This window comes from Spermophilus citellus (assembly GCF_964194105.1).
Source record: "Spermophilus citellus genome assembly, chromosome: 9".
Classification (NCBI taxonomy): Eukaryota; Metazoa; Chordata; class Mammalia; order Rodentia; family Sciuridae; genus Spermophilus; species Spermophilus citellus.
This window is the reverse complement of record NC_138191.1, coordinates 13,526,518-13,549,856: the sequence shown is the minus strand read 5'-3', so window position 1 is coordinate 13,549,856 and position 23,339 is coordinate 13,526,518. Positions and strand designations below refer to the sequence as shown.

The window sequence follows — 23,339 nt, the reverse complement described above, 5'->3', positions numbered from 1 at the left end:
GAAAACATGCCTAGTTGAACAAACAGATATAGGAGAAATATTAAAGAAGACTTCATGTTTGCAAATCTCTAGATTAGGTAAATTCAAAGGACACAAAAGGCACAACAGAGGTTTCCAGGGCTAGGGGAGGAGGAAGGTACCATTATAGAGTTTATAGCAGGGGTGACGAAAAGGTTTGGGAATATACAGTGATGATGGGTACAAAGCATTGTGATGTGTTTAATCCCTACTGACAAAATGGATAAAATAATTTATTTATGTAAAGCCAAGAAATTCATCAAAATAAGGAATAAATGTTCAGCACTACCTGTTGAAGATGCCTGGAATATGAACAAAGAATACCTAGAGGCTGGTTAGTGTAGCAGCAATGAACTAGCGCTCTGCATCTCCTCCTCCTGCAATGGATAAACACTGTTGGTTTCAAAAGCCCCACCACCACCACCAAGCTTTAAGTGGGTCCGTGCAGGAAACTATGGAGTGGGTAGGGAATACTCAAATGTTCCTATAGAAACTCAAGGACATTATTTCTTACTCTTGATCATAAAGGGTTGTAATAAAATAGGCATGTGTTTGGCTTTGATAACAACTCTGGGTTATTAACAGCTTTGCCCCAATTTACAAATCATTCCTCAATCACTCACCTCAGCAACAGAACTAAATTGATTATACTGAGTGACTTTTCAGTCTGGTGCAAATTCAGGGAAAGATCAACATATTTGCTCAAGTGTGTTCAGGTATTTAATAGGTTCTTAGAGTCTCTTGAAGTGTAATTCCTGGGATTTTTTTTTTTTTTTTTTTTTTTTAGTTCTCGGCGGACACAACATCTTTGTTGGTATGTGGTGCCGAGGATCGAACCCGGGCCGCGCGCATGCCAGGCGAGCATGCTACCGCTTGAGCCACATCCCCAGCCCAAATTCCTGGGATTTAATTCCTAAAAATAATCTTCCATTCTCCTTCAGGCACATGTGTCTCCATTCACTCTAAGCTTCTGGCTATTCCTTGAACCTGCAAAGTTTATTCCTACCCCAGGGCCTTAGCACTTGCCAGGTCCTCTGTCTGGAATACTCTTCCTCAAGATTCCTATAGCTCACTCCTCTTTTCATTCATATCTCTAACAGACCCTTAGTGTCACCATGACACAGAGGCCTTCCCCCAACAGCTCATATAAAAAAAAAAAAAAACCCACCCCCCTAACTTGTGGCATCTAGTCTCATGCCCTGCTTTACTGTTCTGCAGGAAGTCACCATAATATGTTTAAGCCTCTTCCAACCACCAAAATAAAGTAAGCTTCATGTGGACAGGGATGCTGCTTCCCCAGAGCCTTAAACAATATTAACTCAAAAAAAGAATGAGGTTGGATGTGGTGGTGCACCCTGGTAACCCCTGATACTCAGGAAGCTGACACAGAAGGATCACAAGTTCCAGCCTGGACAATTCAGTGAGACCCTTTCTCAAAACTGTGTGTGTGTGTGTGTGTGTGTGTGTGTGTGTGTGTGTGTGTGTTAGAGAGAGAGAGAGAGAGATATGCTGGGGACTGAACCCAGGTGTGCTTTATCACTGAGCTACATTCCCAGTCCTTTTTATTTTTTATCTTGAGATAGGGTCTCACTAAGATGCTGGGGGTCTTGCTAGTTGATGAAACTGGCCTAGAATTTGTAATCCTCCTACCACAACCTCCTGGGTCACTCGGATTACCAGCATGAACCATGGTAACCAGCTCAAAATAAAAATTTTTAAAAGAGTTGGGTTGTAGTTCAGTAGTGAAGCACTTGGCTAGCAGACATGAGGCCCTGTGTTCACTTCCTAGTACCAGAAGAAAATGAAAAAAAGTCAATACATTTTTTTTGAGAATTTTAATATTTATTTTTTAGTTCTCGGCAGACACAACAGCTTTGTTTGTATGTGGTGCTGAGGATCGAACCCGGGCCGCACGCATGCCAGGCGAGCGCGCTACCGCTTGAGCCACATCCCCAGCCCTCAATACATTTTTTTTAAATAAGTGGGTAAAAAATTAATTAGGGGCCAAGTGGTGCATGGCTATAATCCCAATAACCCAGGAAACTGAAGCAGGAGGATTGCACATTCAAGGCCCAACCTGGATAACTTAGTGAGACCCTGTCTTAAAATTTTTTTAAAAAGGGCTAGGGATGTTGCTTAGTAGTACAGTACCCCTGGGTTCAATGCCTCGTAACACACACACACACACACACACACACACACACACACAGCATCTGCTATCAGTTTATCAGTCTTTATATTGATAAGGATGCTTTGCCCCACTATCTCTGAGAAAATACTGATTTATTTCCTTCAGATGAGAAAACAGCCATAATCATCCTCTCACACAATGCTCAATCCACATCAAGTGTTTTCTAAAGTTTGGTAAAGTTGAATCCCCTTTTTACAAAAGTGTTTGAATGAATAAACCCTGCATAGTATGCCAATACTACAGAATATTATTCAGAAAAAAGGAAATGAAGTACTGACCCATACCACAGCATGGATGAACTTGAAAACACAAAGCCACGTGAAAGATATCAGACACAAAAGGCCACATATTATATGAGGCCATTTATATCAAATGTCTGAAAGAGGCAGATCCATATAGACAAGATGTAGATTAGTGGTGGCTTAGGGCTGAGGGCCCATGACAGATTAGACGTGCAGATTTGGTTGAAGTGTAACTCAGTGGTAGAGTGCCTGTCTAGCAGTCAATCCCCAGCAATGCAAAAGTATAAAAATAGAGGTGCAGAGTTTCATTTTGGGGTCATGAAAATTGATTGTGGTGATTGTTGCTTAAACTACGAATATATACTAAAGCCCAAATGAATTGTATTCATTAAATGGTTAAATTGTACAATATGTGAACTGTATCTCAATAAAGCCATTGCCTGACAAAGGGCTGGCAAATCATTTAAATGTAGAAAACATAAAACTAGACATAAACTACTTATACATATAGGCTTTATACAAATTTATAAGTTAAACACAAATTAAGTAACCAATAAATTCAAATAAAGTTCCAATGTCAGAGAAGACATTTTTTATAAAACAAAATATCACCACTCTCAACAGGAATATGGCAGTAACTTTACCTAACTCTCTGCCCCACTCTCACCTACATACTAAGAATTGAACCCAGGGACTCTATCACTGAGTTACATCCCTGGTCTTTTTTTTTTTTTTTTTTTTTTACTTTTTAAATTGAGGCAACATTATATTAAGTTGCCCACCAGACTGGCATTAAATTTGCAATCCTCCTGCCTCTGCCTCCCGAGTTTTTGGAATAATAGGTCTATAACCACCTCTGGCCTTTACCGAATACTAAGGTTTAGTGCTCAGAATTTCAAACAAACAAAAAAAAAAACTGAAAGTAATCAGAACACCATCCATAAACAACTCAAGCAGTTGCACCATGTGGCTTGTATCAGCTCTGCCTACAGTATACGCACCATGTGCCAAATCCACTTTTCTGCCGCTTTTCTCTATTCCAAGTACAATAATGTCTTAACCCATAACTCACAACTGTGCAAAAGCTGGCAGCCAACTTGTATGGTTTCTTGATCCCCCTGTCCTTGCCCAATACACAGTAATTAGGAAGCAAAGGAACCATTATTTATGGTGTGGAATCCACATGCCAGGTACTTCACCCACATTTAACCGTAAAATCCATTTGCCAAAAAGATATTATCTCAATTTTATTGATGATTAAACGAAGATGGATGGGTTAAGAATTTTGTCCAAAGCCATTCAGCTAGTAAACAGAAGGATTGGGGTTTGAACTTAGTTCTTTTTGATTCTAATACTAGAGCGCCTTATTAAAGACTAATACTAATACGCTCTAATACTCGAGCGTCTTTCCAATTCCTGCTAGAAGCCTAATGCTCTAGCCCCATTGTGGAAGGTAAAATAATCCCCCCCCCTCGAAGGTGTTCATGACCTAATCCCCAAAACCCATGAATGTTACTTTATATGACAAAATGATTTTGCAGGTGTGATTAAATTAAGGACACTTAAGTTAAAAAACGAAGGTGGGGGGAGGCTTCTCTGAATTTGGGGAGGAGGCAGTCACAAGGGTCCATACAAGTGAAAAGCACAGGCAGGAGAGTTAGGGGATAAGACAGGAAGCAGGGGTCAGAGGGATATAAAGACGAAGAGAGCCAAGAACCAAGGGATGCGACAGACTCTAGAAGCTCAAAAACCCAAGGAGCAGCTTCTCCCCTTGAGCTTTCAGAAGGAAAGCGCCCCTGCCAACCCCTTCAGATTAGCCCCATCTCAGACTTTTGACCTCTAGAACCACAAGATAAAAGAGTTGGTGCTGTTTAAAGCCACAACCTTGGTAGTAATTTATTACAGCAGCATAGTAAAGTAATGAGGCCTTGCCAACACAACGAGCAAGAAATTGGCCACAACTCTTCAGAGGTGCATTTGTCAACTCTGAACTTCAGACAAAACAATTAACACATTCTACCCCAGTATCCCATGTACTATATTTGCCAAATGTTCCATTTATAGGATGGCTTATATATGTGAAAGATACTATATTGTCCCGTGTCCTATTTATAGGACAATCTATTTTCATCCTTAATGATAAGAAAGGATATCTTAGTTCCAGATTATGATTTCCAACCCATTTGAAGGCACCTGTGTCAATTTCATTGAAATATTCACAGGACTGAAAACTCAGATGAGTGAAGCAGAAAAGGGGAATCAGGGAAGGGAGGGGGAGAGGGAATGGGCTACTGGGGAATGAAAGGGACCAAATTACGTTACATGCATGTGTGAATGTGTAACAACAAAGCCACTGCTCTGTATAATAAAAATGCACCCAAAACTTATAAAAAAGAAAAAAGAAAAAGAAAGAAAACTTGAGATTTAATGGGTTAAGGACAGAGGAGTAAAGGGTGCTGAGGAACGACAGCCACCTTGGAGAAAGTTCTAAAAAGGGACAGAGTCACTTTGGGACAAAGCCTCCAAGAAGTGGTCAAACTTTCTCAGTTGAATGTGTGGAGAGAGGCAAGGCACACTGCCGGGGGAAGGACAGAGGCATGCAGACAGAAGGCAGCTACAACTCTAGTCCTTGCGTCCACCCAGCCAGCCATCCCTGGATTGCTCCCAGGAGCATTTCATCCATGGTTTCCAAGAGAATGCCCGGAGTCAGGGCATGGGATGTAGCTCAGTGATAGAACACTTTCCCGGCATGCTGGAAGCTCTGTCAACCCCTGGTACTGCTGAAGGGCGGGGGGTCGGGGGAGTAACCAGAGTCTTTTCTTTTTTTTCCCCATATTATTGTTTTCCTTGAGAGAAATTTCTGGAACAGTGTACAATACTGGAAGAGAGCTGCAGGAAAGGAAGGACTTGGCCAATTCCTGGTCACCAGACCATTCTGTTCAAGGACATGGACCAACACCACTCCTGAGAGCCACATTGGTATAATCAATGTCATGTTAAATAGGAAACTCTGGTACCCAACTGCACCATTTTGGAAGCTATTTGCAGCATAGGCAAGAGCGTGCCCAGCCCACATCCAAAAGATCCACACAGGAGACTAAAGCTCTGAGTGTCACCTGGCCACTAGCACAAAGCCCTCCAGTGTCACACCTGTACAACAGGTCTCCAAGAAGACTGTATCACATTCTACTGCAGGGATTTGTCCCCTGGTTTTTCCAAGGCCAGCAATCTGGGCATTAGCCACCAGGACAGCGTACCCTTTAACACGTTGCAAGGTAAAAGAGGAAGTACCTGCTCACAGTCTGGCTCCATCAACCAGAGCCCTAGGCCAAGCTACAGAACTGGTCCAGTCTGACTTCAAAACAACTCAGTGACACTTCTCTTGGTTTCACTGCCTTATAGTCACATGGATATCAATAACATTAATTTACTCACTCAGTTGTAACTTGCCAGGTGTTGTGGCACACACCTATAACCCTAGCAATTCGGGAGGCTAAGACAGGAGGATCACGAATTTAAGGCCAGCCTCAGCAACTTAGTAAGACCCTGTCTCAAAATAAAAAATATAAAGGGCTCAGGGTATATAGCTCAATGGCAGAATACCCCTGGGTTCAATCCCCAGCATCACAAAAAATAATAATCATAATTTGCTCAGTCATTCAACCAATGTCTACTGAACACAGACAGGCCATATGCCAGACACTGGGAATATAGTTGCTCCTAGTGCCACCAAGGGAGGACTGTGGTACCTCAGCAAAAGAGAGGACACGATGACCTATTCAGGGATGCCTCCCCAAGAAAGGGGTGTTTGCACTAAAACCTGAAAAAAGATACTGGCTGGAAAGAGTATCTAGATGAGGCAGCTCAATATTTCTCTGAATATTTATCTGCATTTATGAAATGCATTGAAACCCAAAGGAAGGTATAAAAATGATACCAATGAATATAAATAGCCCTTTATGGTTTCTAAAGCATTTTTTCACCCATTATCCCAGATTCAACAATAGCACCAGAGAGACAGAAGTGTCATGCTCTCTCTTATAAACGAGAGAACTGAGATGAACAGCAGCTGGATGCCTCACCAATGTCACTCAGTAAGTCAAGGAGAAGACTCAACCCCACTCTCATTACTCCTCACTGCCAGCTCTTCTGATGACACAGCACAGCCTTCCCAAGGAAGCTGAGAAGTGAAATGACAGCAGCTGGTATTAAAACCTGGGAACAGGCCACGTGTGGTGGCACACTTCTATAATCCCAATGACTCAGAAGGCTGAGGCAGGAGGATCGCAAGATCAAAGCCAGCCTGGGCAACTTAGTGAAACCATGCCCCAAAATAAGAAATAAAAAGGTCTGAGAATGTGGGTCAGTGGTAGAGCACCTCTGGGTTCAATTCACAGTACTGCTACCAATCCCAATCCAAAATTTAGGAACAAAGACATACACAGGTCAGGCACTCTGTTAGGCACCAGAGATTCAAGATGGCTATGTGGTACCAGGAAGAAACTAAGTGGATGAATTTATCAGAGCTTCTTAAAATGTACCTTCCCCACCCCACCCCAAACTAGACTCTACCCCTGCTTTTTGTTTTTTTTCCCAAATTAGACCCTTTTAACTTCTGCTTCTCTAACAATTTCCTCCTTCCAGAAGAAGCAGGTCCTCCCTGAGCTGTGACAGTCCCATCTACTAATCACCAACTTCATTCCTTTGTACCTCCACAAGGCCTTCCATGTCTCCCAAAAATTCAGTTAGATCTTCCAGTTACATACTTCTTTCTTCTTTTTTTTTTTGGGGGGGGGTACTGATTGAACACAGGGGTTACAGGCACAAGGACGCAGCTCAGTTGCACACTTTCTTTACTGCTTGCCCTTTTCCTAATAATATTCATAGCTCTTCATGTGCCTGTCTCACATGCTAAGTACTGCTCCCAACAGGGCACAGCGTGGAACAAGAACTCAAAGATACCCAACACATGATTGAAAACACACACACACACACACACACACATATTTATATGGAGGGTAAGCCAGGCCCTTTCTTCCCTCTTTGCCTATCTCTCATAAAGTAAGTTAACAAATAGGAACACATTGGACCAATAAAATGAAATAATATATGCAAACACACTTTTAACATCATGAATGTGGGAATTACAAATATATATGAATATAGTAGTCCCTCCTTATCTGTGTTTTTTATTACCCTCACCATGAACCAAAACTATTAAATGGAAAATCCTAGAAATAAATAATCCAGATGAGCATTGGCACATGGCTATAATCCCAGTGATTTGGAAGGCTGGGGCAGGAGGATTGCAGGTTCTAGGCCAGCCTCAGCAACATAGCAAGACCGTTTCAAAATAATAATAAAAATAGCTGGGGATATAGCTCAGAACCCTTGGACTTCACCCCTAGTACCAAAAACATAAAATAAAAAATAGATCATAGAAAGTAGAAAGGTGGTTCTCAAGGGCTGGGGGAAGGGAGAGGGAATTATATTTAATGGGTATAGAGTTTCAGCTATACAAGATGAAAAAAGTACAATAGTGTAAATATATATATAAGAATAAATATATATATAAGAAATTATTCCCAAGACAGATAATATTCTTTCAGAATATCAAGAAGGTAAAGAACAAATGAGAAATAAGAAGAAGGGAAAGGAGAAGAACCAGTCAATAACACAGTCCGTGTTTTTAGCTCAGAGTCCACACTAGGTGCTAGGAAGAGGAAGGAGCAGAAATATATCAAGCTGCAAGAGCCCCGGCTCCAGGGAGGAATATGCACACCCTCAGGCAGAAGCCCTCGCTCTCTCAGTGCTTCTACCTCTGGAAAACAGGGGTGGTCTTCACGCTGCATCACAGCACCGTGCTCCAGTCAAGATCAGAGAGACCAGCATCTACACAATATGACAAGACACACGCAGCTCACACATAACTCTCTGTGACTATCACAACTGCTGATCTCGGAGGACTACCCACGGCTCTGGCCAAGCTCTGAGGCCTGTGGCTTCAGAGCCCACAAATGCACCCAGCAACCAAAGCCAGCGGCGTCCTGCCCAATGTTACCCTGGCACCCTTTGATATGAAAGGATCACGTCAGAAATAGTCCTTTACACAGAAATTCCATGCCCTAGTTCTTGACAGCTGTAATTATAGCCCACACAGCTTTTGAAAGGGAAAGAAAAAAGACACAGAGAGAGAGGGAAAAAAAACTAACAGCCTGGACTTCGCAGTGAATTGCAGGGTTTGGTTAAGACATGCAATCAGAGCACTTGCTGTTAATGGTGGTCAGTATAAACAAAAGACTGGACAGCGGACAGCCAGACCAAACAGCTTTCTGGCCAATTAATCTCTCCCTCTAACTTAATGAGCTGCTCATTAAGTGCTGGAAGCAGCTCTAGGGAAGGGACCTACAAGAAGAGGCATGTGGGCTGCAAGAACTGGCAGGTGATAAACAAAGAGGAGACAGAGGCCACAGTCCAGTCCCAAATGTCTCCAGATCCCATGTCCAGTCTTCTCTTGCTTCCAGGTGATGTTCTCCTGTGCTTCTGTTTATTCTGAAAAGCTGTGTTTCTAGCTGGGCACAGTAGTACATGCCTGTAATCCCAGCTGATGAGGACACTGAATCAGGAGGATCACAAGTTCAAGGTCTGCCTGGGCAATTTAGCAAGACCCAGTCTCAAAATAAAAACAAAAAGGGCCAGGGTGTGGCTCAATAGTAAAGACCCTCTGGGTTTAACTCCCAGTACTGCAAAAATAAATAGATAGATAGATAATAAAAAAGGTGGGGGTAGGGGAGTGGCTCAGTGGTAGAGAACCTCTGGGTTCAATCCCCACCAACACCACCAAACAAACAAACAAAAAAGTCAAAGTTGTGTTTCTGCCACTGACTCCCTTTTTGGAGAGTTGCCATGTCCTAATTCTTGGTTCTCCAGCTGGTATCATGACTCATTCAGTATCACAAAGAGCCTCAAGCAGGAGTTCAAAGGGGACATTGAGTCTTAGGTGTGAATCCCATCTATACCTGTTCACAGCAGCATGAATTATTTAACGTTCCCAAGGTTTCATTTCCTAATCTGTAAAACGAAAAATAAGCTGGGTACAGTGGTGCACACCTGCAATCCCAGCAATTCAGGAGGCTGAGGCAGGAGGATCACAAGTTTGAGGTCAGCCTTAACAACTGAGCATAGGCCTTAAGCAATTTAGTGAGACCTTGTCTCAACATAAAAAGTAAAAAGCACTGGGGTGTAGCTCAGTGGTAAAGTGCCCCAAAGTTAAAGCTCCAATACCAAAAATATTTAAAAAGTAATAATAATAGCCTCACCCCATGTAGTCAAATAGTAAATAATAAAACATTGTTTTAATATCAAAACACCCAGCAAAGCACTTGATAATAAGTAGCTATTACTACTAGTAGCTACTATTTGTAGACATACGACTTTCATGAAGAGAGTGATATTAGCAACATATTCCATCCTCAAACACAAATAAAAGAAGGACTTTATTTGATTGACATGCCAGCTACAGGTCAAGCCCTTCTGATCATAACAGCAACAATCCTAACAGTGGAAACACTCCCAAATATTCCCCAGACAAGGCTTTTGAGATTTAAAATTTTTTCAATTTTATTATTATTATTATTTTAAATTTTATTTTATACTGGGGATTAAACTCTGGGGCACTCTACCACTGAGCCACATCCTCAATCCTTTTTATTTTCATTTTGAGACAGGGTCTCAGTAAGTTGCTCAGACTGGCCTCAGCCCTGTAATCCTCCTGCCTCAGCCTCCAGAGTCTCTTGGAAGACAGGTGTGTGCCACTGAGCCTGGCAAGCCTCTATGATTTCTATCTCAGAAGGCAAAGGAACAGAAGAAGTGGTCTGGAAATACTGAGCAGCAAGCCTGCAACCTAAAGGATGGAAATTAGCATGTTCCCATGTGGCCAAGTGAAGAAATGCATTCAGGCCCTGTGTCTGCCCCTTCCTGGACCTCTGTGACACCTCACTATACCTTTCTGAGCTTAGTTAACCTAGAAAATCAGGGTGACATGATCCCCCCCACTTCACAGCTTGCTGTAAGCATTAAAGGAAATTCCTCATGTGGAAGTGCTTTGAAGCTACTTGCTCATAAGTCCATGAAAAACAGGATTGTTATAGTTAATACTAGTCTCAATGAATTTAACTTCATAATTTTAAAAAATGGGAGGATTTAGTCACTAAAAAATTATTTTGTTAGACTCACGAACTACTCAGAAAAATAGCAGTGAACGGCTTATTTTACTCCCAACATTGCTGTGATTGAGTTGAAGTTTCTGTTGATCAGATGAAGAACTGACTGAAAACAAAACTAAGGTAGCAAAACAAAGGTCCAACCCCCTTTATGTTTTCCATTTAGTTGAGGAGATTTTTCTAAAGGACAACAAGCAATGAGTTCAAACCAGGCTCTATCCAGAGATGACTCAGTCACCTCTGAAATCAATTTTCTTTTAAAAAAAAAATCTTAATCCATTTGATTAATCCCAAACCTACCTTTAAACTGCACAGGTCTAAGGTAATTTCTCCTGTTTCAGTGAAGAGCACATGGATAACTTTCCTTCATGGTGGACAGAAGACAATTTGCTTCTCATTCAATTTCTGCTCTGTATACCAGAGGCAGAAAGCTATAAGTTGGAATTTACACCAAATTCTTCAAATAGAGTACACAAAATGGCAGGAGAGAATGCACACAGAGCAGGCACCAAGGAAATTTGATTGAAATCTCAGTTATTCTTAAAAAGTCAAGCAAATCTCATATTCTATGCCACATAAACTACCTTTTTTCAAAAAACATTTTGAGTCAATTACCAGCCAATTACTTTCCCTAAAATCTTTCAACATGAGCAACGCTTGACCATTCTCCTTCGCTGTCTGACCAACCACCATTGTGTATCACAGCGTGCAGGCCACACCAGGGAAGATAGTACCTCTCAGCCAGCACATCCATCCATTTTAACCTTAGCCTTTTATCAGGACCTAATTCAGAATCACTTCCTGGATGATATAGGGAAAGGGGTCTGGGGCCTGCAAGTGTGTAGTCATCCAATCTGGCACCTCCAGCACCATCTGAAATGAACAGAAGCTAAGGTGCTTGAATTCTAGCTCCACACATCACCACCACCAACCACTCACCCGTATTCGTCTCATGGCAGCCACGATCTCCACCCTGCTGTTGGGTCTCGGCACATCTAGGCTTCCTACGTACTGTCGGGAAGAAGCAAACACACAGTGAGAAGAGGAAGAGCAAGTGTCCCTAACAACAGAATGTTAATGATGGACAGCCCTTTGGAAGTCACCCAGCTCATCTCTCCGGTTTACAGATGAGAAAATTAAAAGCCAAAGGGGTGTTTTGTTGGGGGGAACTTTTTTTTCCCAATACTGGGGATTGAACCCAGGGGTGCTCTACCTCTGAGGTACATCCTCAGCCATTTTTAATTTTTACTTTTGAGACCAGGTCTCGCTAAATTGCCCAGACTGGCCTCAAACTTGCAATCCTCCTGCCTCAGCCTCCTGAGTCACTAGGATTACAGGTGTACCACCACACCCAACTCATTTTCAGGTTCTTTCTAACTTTATAAAAAACAACCTAATCAGATATTTCTATTTCCTTTTTTATCAGAGATGCAGCAGAGCACTGTGTTTAGCCAAGCAGGCTTCCAAATCAGAAAGGCTCCAGTGTGAAGATTCTCACCACTATTCTTATGGCAAGGCATTTCACCTCTTTTGTCTCAATTTTTTCACCTGAAAGTTCAACTGCTTTAAAAATCTCTTATACAAAAATGCTTGACAAATATTAATGAGGGAGAGGGACATGGGTTGTGGTTATAGCTCTGTGGTAGAGCATGTGCTTTGCACTTATAAAGGCCCTGGGTTCAATCCCCAGCACTGCACTCCCCCCACCCCCGGCCAAAGAAAATAAGACAGAAGCTAGTTAATGGAACTTTATGAGCGAGCCCCAGAGCCCTAGATATATTAGAGGCCTAATAACATTTGAATAAGTTCCTGACCATAGGGAAAGAATGTTTGCTTTTTTAGTGGCACTAGGGATTAAATACAGGGGCCTCCTACATGCTAGCAAGCATTCAACCACTGAGCTATATTTTCAGCCCTTTTTTATTTCATTTTTAATTTTTGTTTATCATTTACTTATTTTTGCAATACTGGGAATGGAACCCAGGGTCATTCAACCATTGAACCACATCCCTGTCCCTACCACATTTTTTCTTTTTTGATATAGAATCTTATTGCTAAATTGCTGAGCCTTGAACTTCTGGTCCTCCTGCTTCAGCCTCCTGAGTTGCTGGGATTATACACATGTGCCACTACATTTGGTCCTACTTATTTATTTAAAGACAGGGTTGTCCAGGATGGCTTAGAACTTGCAATCCTCCTGCTCAGCCTCCCAAGTAGTTGGAATTTCAGCTATGCATCATCACACCTGACTTTAATAGTTTTTATTAAAATATTTAACCTGATTATACTTTTATTTTTAAAACCAAATTACAGGGCTGGGATATAGCTCAGTGGCAAAGCATCTGCCTTGCATTTGCAAAGCCCTGAGTTAGACCCCCCAGTTCCAAAAAAAAAAAAAAAAACCCCACCAAAACCAAATTACATATTTCTTGCCATAAACAATTCAAATAAGTAACAGAAATATGCAGAGCGAATCATTAAAGTTCCCCCTACCAATAGTTATTGATGTACCTCTCTCTTTGTATATGAAGAACATAGATTCACAGAAACAAGGGAGATTTATTCTATGTAAAAAGATTCACATTACACTGTTCTCCAACATGTTTTTTGTTTCTGTTTTTACTTTTAGTATAACCTGGGCATCTGTCTACACCACTGCATACAGGTCAATCTCATGCATGTAATAGTTTCCCTACTGATGAGCCCTTAAGGCAATGCTACTATGCTTCCATGATGTCACCTTTTCTATACCTCTTTGAGCTCATCCAAGTAGCTCTTTAGGCTGAATTCCTAGAAGTGAGATTGCTGGATCAAAAGTATAGATAATCTCTAGATATCATTCCTTATAAGGATGAAACAAAAAAGAGGACATTCCAACACATAGACACATATGAAGCATATAGATTCATTGAGATTTGCTTTTCTTGTTTATATACAAATCACATAAAAATAGTATAAGAGATATCCAAGAAATTAACATCCTCAGAATAACTTTAAGTCTACCAAGCAAAGACTGCATTAATAGTAAAGGCAAGAATAGGACCATCGCAGGGGACCATTGCAATTGTAATCCCAGTGACTAGAGAGACTGAGGCAGGAGGATCACAAGTTCTAGGCCAGCCTGAACAACTTAGTGAGACGTTTATCTCAAAATAAAATAAAAGGCTGGGAATGTAGTTCAGGGATAGAGCTGCCCTGGATTCAATCCCTAGTACTGCCAAGAAAAAATAGGAGGGCCATGTGTGCAGGAAAGTTATTTCCTGTAATTTTGGAAAAATAAAGTTTTTTCCCCACATTTGGAGCTAAGACCTGGTGCCAGTAAGGAGAGTTTCAAAAACTAAATACTGCAAATGGATTTCCCCTAGTATTGATCAGTGGTTTGTGCTGATACGGTAAAGAACATGATTCTGAGCAGCCAGTGAGCTGGCCGGTAAGCAGCATGCCCCCGGGGACAGCACCACCATGGCACACAGAGAGCAACACATTTATTGATAAAGGACCTTACAATTCACCAGGGTTAAGACAGCCCCTAGATCCAGTGGTGTGGTCTGATTTAACTACGATCGGCATTCTCCCCGCTGAGCTCTGCTGGGGCCACGTGGTCTGTCAATATGTCACTGACCCACACAGCCAGGGATGACGTGAGGCCCTGGTTTGTGATTGCCCAACTTCAAAGGTCCAGAGGGCAGTTTCCACACTCCTTCTCTGGAATGCCACATGGCTGATCTCTCCTGCCCTGAACTCTGTATAATCAGGAACATGGGCCTTTAGGGGCTTGTGTTCCCCTCCGCCATCACCTGAGGGTCAGGACCTCAGGACTGAGCAAGGTCATCTGTTATGGAGGAGCGCGGAAGACAGTACCATCCTCCCACACTGATCCCTGCTAGCCCAGGAAAGAAGTTGCTGCCCGGTGAGATCCACCACTGAGCCTGAACACAAACACCCACAGGGGACCCATTCCCTCCCTCTGCCCTACCCAAACCCATCTCTCCCTCCTCAGGGAGGGCGCTGCTAGACAGGGAAAGCTGAAGCAGTCAGGATACAGGGGAAAGAGACTTCTGGGTTTCCTCACAAGGGGACAGAACTCTGTGTGTGAAGGACTCACACTAAAGATGCCTAACATCTTCGCTAGACAAGTGCCTCTCTCACTCCATCAGCCCCCACCCAAGCTGGTACATGTGCACACACACCACACGCCTCCACACACACTTGCTGTAATGTGCTCACACATCTCCCAAGCCACCCACCCACCTCACACTGCACACCCACTAATACATCACACTCACTCTTCTTCCTTCCTTTCCAATTGTGTAGACAATCACGAATCTTCCCTTCTAAGAATGTGTACGAAGCAGATAACCTACCTCCACTCAAGTGCACATTAAGATCATCCAAAGAGACTAAAAGAACATACAACCTAGGAATCATGTTTACACCTCCTAGACAAAAGCTAAAAATCCATTAATAACATGAATCAAGCCAGGTGCAGTGGTGCACAAGACGCCCGGAATCCCAGTGACTCAGGAAGCTGAGGCAAGAAGATCACAAGTTCAAGGCCAACATCAGCAACTTAGTGAGATCCTCCACAATTTAGTGAGTCTGTCTCAAGATAAAAAACAAGGGGGGCTGGGAATGTAGCTCAGTGGTAAAGTAGCCCTGGATTCAATCCCTATTACTAAAATAATAATAATAACATGAATCAAAAAGAGAACCACATGCAAGTTTAGCAAGAAAGGGTTAGAAAGCCAACTTCTCCGGGCAAAACCCAGAGGGTATGATAAGTGAGTACACCTTTCTTTATGTGTATGACACTATAACCAAAATTATCTAGTAACTAGCCATTACATTCACAACTAATGTTAGTCTGTCCCCAATCCTCTATCTTTAAACCAATGGGCACTCTACCAATGACCTACATCCTTACCCTTTTTTATTTTTTTTTTATTTTGATACAGGTCTTGCTAAATTGCTGAAGCTGCCCTCCAACTTGCAATCCTCCTACCTCAGCCTCCTAAGTAGCTAGGATTACAGGGGTGCCCATCAAACTCAGTCCTAAGCCTCTATCTTGAGCAAAATTTGAGTGACACTCTGAAATTAGACCCACTTGCTGGAGGGAAATCCTTAAGATCACTCAACTTTGGTGATCAATATCACCACCATTTCTGTGGTAAACTAAACCTATGAGAGTAGCCTCGCTCTCTAGATTGGAAAGTTGTTCCTGGGACTAAACCTCATCCCCCAGCTGAGCTAACAACCTTCAGAAATGGAGATTTCTGTCACTGCCTCCAGGGATCAGGCAAAATCAACTCCCTGCCTTCAGCCAAAAGCTGATGCTCCATGGCAAGTTTCACTCAAACAGGGCCCTTCCTTTATCTCCCCCTTCTTCAGAATACGGGAATCAAGTGCTCCTAGGATAAGGTGAGTTGGACCAATCATTCCCCACATTGTGCTCCTCTCCTAGCTTCCTTGCCCTGATTATCAGCCCCCAGGAATTCCACCTGTGTATCAAGCCTAAAAGCTGGGTATCATCTTTGAAAGGCTGTTCCCTTAACCACCAGTTTATCAGTGACTTCACCTCTCTGTCTACACTGCCACCACCAGATCCCAGAAAACCTTACTCTCTCACTTCATCTGCACAATGGCCTCCTCTCCAGCTTCTCCTCTGCCTCTAAGACCCTCCCCACAAGGCTTCCAGAAGGATCTCTTTAAAATGCAGATTAGATCCTTTTACTGCCTTGCTTAAGAATCTCCCATGCTTGCTTCCATCTGCTCTGAGGATGACAATCAAAATCCTCAGCACCGCCTACACAGTGTACATGCTCTCACATCAGTGGCTCTCCAATTAGTTTAAAGTTCCTTGCTGGTGAGGTAGCTCAGTTGTAGATCTCTTGTCTAGGATATGTGAACCCCAGATTCAATCCCCAGTATAGGAGGTAGGAGGACACAAACTGCTCAAAACAGACTTTATATCCTCACATTACAGGATTTACATACATGCTCTTACCTGTGCCTGTGCCATAACACTCCTCTTCTACCCTCTCTCTTCTTCGGTTCTTCTTAATCTCCACCTCCCCTTCCGGACTTCCAGGGAATGTGACGCCCATACTGAGGGCTTCATAACTTGCTATGATTCTCCTCTATAGCACCAACATTTGGTAAGTACATGCTTTCATCACTGGTTTGACACAGACCCAGGCACAAAGGAGATGCTCAAAACATGTTTGACTAATAGGAATCCTCCAAAAAATGCTCTTGGGAGAATCTCTACTCTGAGAAGGGGCAAAAGGAGAGTGCTGAGCCTTGGACTCTGCCTGCTTCTTCCAGTCAGACCCGCCCCCCATAATCCTGTTTTGATTTTATCAATGTGCCTGACTTTTATTCAGGTACTTGAACTGGATCTAAGCCAGGCATTCTTATACCCGCAATACATAGGCAATTCCTGGTTTACCAAGAGATAGTAGTAAATGAAACCTTTCTGTTGGTGGGCTGCTTAATCACCTGGCATTCTGTAAGACATCTGTAGCATTTCTGTGTCTGCATTCCAAGAATCTCTGCTGTGAGAAATCAGACAGGGCTTCTATTCAGAATATCTACCACAGAGTTGAAGGGGGTGGGGGCAGAATAAAGGAATTTTCAAAATATCAGAGTTTACTACTACTTTTTCCCTAGTACCCAGAAAGAAAAAAAATATAAGATACAAATTGTATGGGGAGTCAAGATGTGATATTATGTGTATCTGCTTTATTTGTGGCTTCATTTTCTAGATAAGCATGAATTAACTGCATATAAAATTAACCAAAGGCCCTCAAATATTTTTAAAAGTTTGTAGACAACCTCAGTCTCAGTACTAATCTCATGAAGTGAGTTCATTTCTTGTTTTCTTATCATTTTCTGGAGATGAACTTTTGAAGAAAATGATAAACTGAACTGTAGGGCCTTCTGGTATGTGAATCACAACACAAAAAGCAGAAAGACAAAACAGCTTGATGCAGTCACCAATATAACATAACCACCCAGATTCTATGACTTTCTGCCATCATATTTCTATGGGAACTCCTTTATTTACAATGTTTCTATCAGGTGTTTCCAGAGACAAGGTAAAAATCTGGATAGCAACCAAAGATAAACACATCAAATGATCCTGCTTCTGATAAGACTAGAGTAGCTGGTATCAGATTAAACCTCTCACAAATAACAAATATAAACTATGAACAAGAATGTACAATACAAACCAGCTGTGGTAGGGCACATCTATAATCCCAGTGACTCTGAAGACTGAGTCAGGACAATCTCAAAATCAAAGCCAGCCTCAGCAACTTAGTGAGACGCTGACTCAAAATTTATAAAGTGAAAAGAATTGGGGATGTCGCTCAGTGGTAGAGTAATAATTCTGAATGCTCTTAGAGACCCCAAATAGGCAGAGTTTGTCAGGTAATCAACTAGAATGAAGGGAAGTGCCCTAGGCAAAAGACAACACAGTCCCACAGGGACAGTAGCTTAGCTAGAGTTCTGGCAGAAGAGCTCAGTGTGGCAGCCTGGGGCCTTGGACATCAGAGACTGGAACAATCAGAGGAGCTTGAAAGTGAGGCAGATAACTCCTAGACAGGAAGGATCTATAGAGCGAGGAGCCCCAATATCTGTGAAAACCCCAGCCAGTTTCTTGGAGACTCTGAATTACACCTGTTCACAGAAATTTCCAAGGGGCCCAACAGAAGAGCACATCTAGAAGAACAAGGAGACTGAGTGAGGATCTCAACTGCTACCCACCTCAGGGAAGACAGGTCCAGGATTTAAGTGCAGCCAAGTCAACTGCCTTTGAGAACAAGCAAATACTCTTCAGAAGGGGACAGCCGAATGTTCTGCTGTGGGTTTGTTAAGACTGACTGGCCAACGCTGGCAGGACCACAGAGAATCCAGAGCCCCATAAATGGGCATAACGTGAAGGTCCACAGGGCTGCTGCATTCCCAGCTCTCATCTCCTCTCTGAAAACTGCTTAGTTCTATAGCTTCAGCCCACAGCATCTGCCACAGAAGATACAAGTGTAACCTCCTCCCCTTACAGAGGACAGGAGTTTAAAGCAGTTAGCCAAAGGCAAAGAAGCCTCCAGATCCCTTCCAAGCTCCCAGTTTCTGAACCAGGACTATCCCCCAACCCCCTGCATTCTCCTGTCTTCCTTAGGAATCCCAAACTGGATCTGCTTTCTTCTCTATACTCTGCCCACCTCCTCATATTCCTCTGGTCTCCTCTACCTCCTCATATTCCTGTGGTCTCCTGGCCACACCACGTTCTCTCCCCAATACTCACACAAGCATAAAGAAATCTGACAGCCTGCTTGTGTCTAGAAATTACCAGTTGTGATATGCCCATCTCAGTGAGTCCCTTAACCTAGGTCATGAGACCTTCCAGATCCTTAGAATCACAGGCATACAGGACTTCAAATGCAAAATAGGAATCATGTCCAAAGTTATTTACAGAAGAAGGGTTAAAGAACAATCTGTGGAGAGCATTTGGCACAGGTGGGTATCCCGACAGGACTAATGAGCATTCACTACTATGATCCCATCCACAGCCACTCTTTTTGACCTGACTCTGTTTTCTTCCTAGCACTTAACATGCTCTGCCAGAGTGAGGTCTGACAGTCTTCCCCTATAGAATGGGAGCCCCTAAAGAGCTGAGACCTTGCTCTCTTATTCAGTATTCCCCACTATTAGAACAGGGCCTGGGAGAGAAGGACTCGAGTATCTGCTGAATCAGTGAAGAGGAACCACAGCCCACAGGAGTTAAGTGCCCTGCCCAAGGACACGTCAGTTTATGGCAGAACCTGGACTGAGACACCTACTTGGACTCTAGGCCAGTGTTCTTGCTCCAAAGGGAAAGTTGTTCCCTTTGGTAGAAATGCTCTGTGCACAGCCGAGTGTCCTGCTAAGCAGGATTATGAATGTGACCTGGGTGAAAGTTCTCGCCTCATTTAGCATGAAACAAAGCAGCATTAACCGCAGTGGCAGGAGCAGCCCCAGATTCCAGGGCACATACTCAGCAAATGACCTTCTACTGAATGCTGGGGGGAGGGGAGGAGAAAGAGAAAAGTTGCCTTGGGATGTCCCACCCCCACTTCTGAGGCCTGATTGTGCTCTCCAGGTGCTAAGGTTCAAGGAAATAGGGTAGGGACAGGAAACACCCTTATGGTCATTTGACAGCGTCTTTATCCAATGTAATCCAGTCAGAAGCCCCAGTATGGATTCCTTGCCCCACTCTCCCTTGCTCACACATACACACACCCAGAAAAGCTTCCAAAATGCTTGAAATGCAGCTGCACACCACATCTTTATTTATTTGTAGCCTAAGAGGAATGTTTCTTCCTCTCTCTCCCAGCCCCTCTGAAAAAAGGAAGTACTATTTGAAGGCCATCTGATGCGACTGTGTCACTACTGATCAGCAGCTCAGCAGGGCCGATGAATGTGCCAGAGATAACGCAGAATCCTTCCTGCTCCTCAATATTAAGGGGCTGGGTGCGAAACAATTGTGGTGACTTGTCTTTATGCTAATGTCATGCGATTCTCTAAAAGGGACAGAGGGTAGGATGGAACCATCCAAGGTGCCCATGGGGAGACTGTCTTTTGGTTCTTTTGGTCTCCATTAGCAAAGGCTTAGATGGGTTGGTCTGATTATTATTCTTTATTATGGGGATCTGAGGGATACAGTGAAGGGGGAGGGAACAGTAAGACAGAGAAACTGCTCTGGCCTTTCAACTCTCAGCTGCTGACTGAAAGCTTGGGCTCCATGATAAAAATCTCTGGCTGGTGTCACAGAGGCAGGTGTGGAGCGAAGCCAGGACAGCATCCTGGACAGGCAGCACTTTTTGCTGGCCCACCTGGGATGCTTCCTCGGCAAGGAAGTTATTCATCCTATGGGGAAAAAAAGAAAGGGAGAAAGTCCAAGGCGTGCTGAAGAGGAACACTCACAAAAGCTGTAGAACAATGAAATCACCTGTAAAACGGCCAGGTAAACCAGGACCGGAGACGTGAACAAAGAACACTATGAAATCAATAGGGTGGTCAGACGAATGGCATGGCTTAAGTGACCTAAAATGCCATGCCATCTAACCTTTCATTGAGACTGAGGCTCAGAAAGAATGGAGACATAACTTGAGAGTGGCAGAATCGGAACCAGGGTGGGTCTCTCTCCCCTACACTGTCAAAGTCATACCCCAACAGGAAACAAGCAGTCAGGATGAACACGGGCCACACCCATGAAGGCCAGGTTCACTGCACTGAACTCAACTTGAGCTGCATGAGGATGCCTGTGCACAGATGCCCAAACAGTAGCAAATTCAAAAACAAACCAATAAAAAGATGCAGGGCCCTGAGATTTGCAGGAGAAGACAAGCAATCCTACTTTGGTTCATTCAAAAGTCTTTGGAAAAGAAATCAATTGTGTTCATTAATGAAAATGGAGCAATGACAGTGAAAGAGGGAAAAATAACCCCACTATTGGAGAGGAAATAGGAACCAGAGCAAGCCTCTAGTGGAGGGGGATCTCTTATCCTTCACATAAAGAATAAAGGAGGGGGCTGGGGATGTGGCTCAAGCGGTAGCGCGCTCGCCTGGCATGCGTGCGGCCCGGGTTCGATCCTCAGCACCACATACCAACAAAGATGTTGTGTCTGCCGAGAACTAAAAAAAAAAATAAATAAATATTAAAAATTCTCTCTCTCTCTCTCTCTCTCTCTCTCTCTCTCTCTCTCTCCCCCTCCCTCCCCCCCCTCCCCTCTCACTCTTTCTTTAAAAAAAAAAAAAAAGAATAAAGGAGTTGCCGAGTACAGAGGTTCACACCTGTAATCTCAGCAACTCAGGAGGCTGAGGCAGGAGGATCACAAGTTCCAGGACAGCCTGGGCAACTTAGTGAGGCCGTGTCTGAAAAAATTTTAGGAAAAGTTGGGGGTATAGCTCAGTAGTAGAGCACCCCTGGGTTCAATCCCCAGTACCACCCCAAATAAAAGTCTTCCTAAAATAAACACTGCCCTGAAAATTGGGACTCCATAAGCCAGAATTTAATGTATTTGCTCAGGATTCAGAAAAATCATTATATATTACATCCTTTAATATATGAACTAAAATCAGTGGTAATTCAGAATTAAAATTAAGGATATAATTCTATTTATTAAAGAATAAAATACTTAGGAAGAAGTTTAACAGAAGACTTTTCACTGAAAAATTATAAAACATAATTGAAAAAAATTCAAGAATATATAAATCAGTAGAAAGACATCCCATGTTCATAAAGTAGGAAATTTAAACTGTAAAATGCAATACTTTCCACACAGATCTACAGATTCGTCATAATCCCTATTAAAATCTCTCCTGCCTTTCTTGCAGAAATTGGCAAGCCAATTCAAAATTTTATGTGGAAAATATAAGGGACCTAGAACAGCAAAAACAATCTTGAAAAATAACAAGGGTGGACAATTCAGACTTCCTAACTTCCAAAACTTACTGCATAATTTAATCAAAATAGTGTGGTACTTGAACAAAGCTAGACATATAGATTAATAGAATAAAATTGAGAGTCTAGAAATAAGCCCTTACATTTATTATCAATTGATTTTTGACAGAGTACCAAGACTATTCATCAGGGAAAGAATGGCCTTTCCAACATTGGTACTTGGGACAACTGAATAGCTACATGTAAAAGAATGAAACTGGACTTCTACCTCATACCATATACCAAAACTAACTCAAAATGTATCATACGCCTAAATATAAAACTCTTAGAAGAAAACACAGTACCTTAGCTTAAGAAATGGTTTCCTACATATGATACTAAAAGCACAAATGACAGAAGAAGAAAACAGACAAATTAAACTTCACCAAAATTAAAAACACTTGTGCTTCAAAGGAGTTCTTTAAGAAAGTAGAAAGACCTTGGGCACCGTGGCACATGCCTGCAATCCTTGGGAAGCTGAGGCAGGAGGACTGCAAATTCAAGGCCCACCTAAGCAACTTAGTAAGACCCTGTCTCAAAAAACAGGGGCTGGGGGTGTAACTCAATGATACAGCAGCATCCCTCAGTTCCAACTCCAGTAAAACAAAAAAAAAAGAAGAAGAAGAAAAAGGACGAGGAGGAGGAGGAGGAGGACCTGCATCTAGCATATAACTCTTACAATGCAACAATAAAATTATAAGCAACTCAAAAAATGTGGGCAAAGGTTGAATAGACACTTTTCGAAACAGATACACAAATGGCAAGATTTGTGCAAGGTACACAAATGAAAAGATGCTTAACAGCACTGGTCTCTGGTAAATGCAAATCAAAAACATAATGAAATATCATTTCATATCCACTAGGATCCACTAGGATGATTTTTTAATGTATTTTTTAATTATAGGTTGACACAGTACCTTTATTTTTGTGGTGCTGAGAATCAAACCCAGTGTCTCAACATGCCAGGCAAGTACTCTACCACTAAGCCACAGCCACAGCTCCACTAGGATGATTTTTAAAGATAAAAAATCACAAGTGTTGATAAGAATGTGAAGAAATTGGAATCCTCATACATTGCTGTAGAAAATAGTACAGCTACTTTAGAAAACAGTTTAGCAAATCCTCAAAAGGTTAAAAACACAGAATTGACATATGAACCAGCAATTCTACTCCTAGGTAAATAC

At 42.5% G+C, this 23,339-nt stretch overlaps 1 protein-coding gene across 3 annotated transcripts in view; it reads right to left on the bottom strand.

Annotated features, from left to right (window-relative positions):
- Window positions 1-23,339, bottom strand: part of LOC308655993 (carboxyl-terminal PDZ ligand of neuronal nitric oxide synthase protein) — a gene marked incomplete at its 3' end in the record, with an annotated part of 325,313 nt that overhangs the window by 235,219 nt on the left and 66,755 nt on the right. For all 3 annotated transcript variants that reach the window (XM_081306545.1, XM_081306546.1, XM_081306547.1), the window contains exon 2: window positions 11,613-11,684. In XM_081306545.1, coding sequence (XP_081162671.1) covers window positions 11,613-11,684 — 72 coding nt within the window. The remainder of the gene's footprint in view (window positions 1-11,612; window positions 11,685-23,339) is intronic.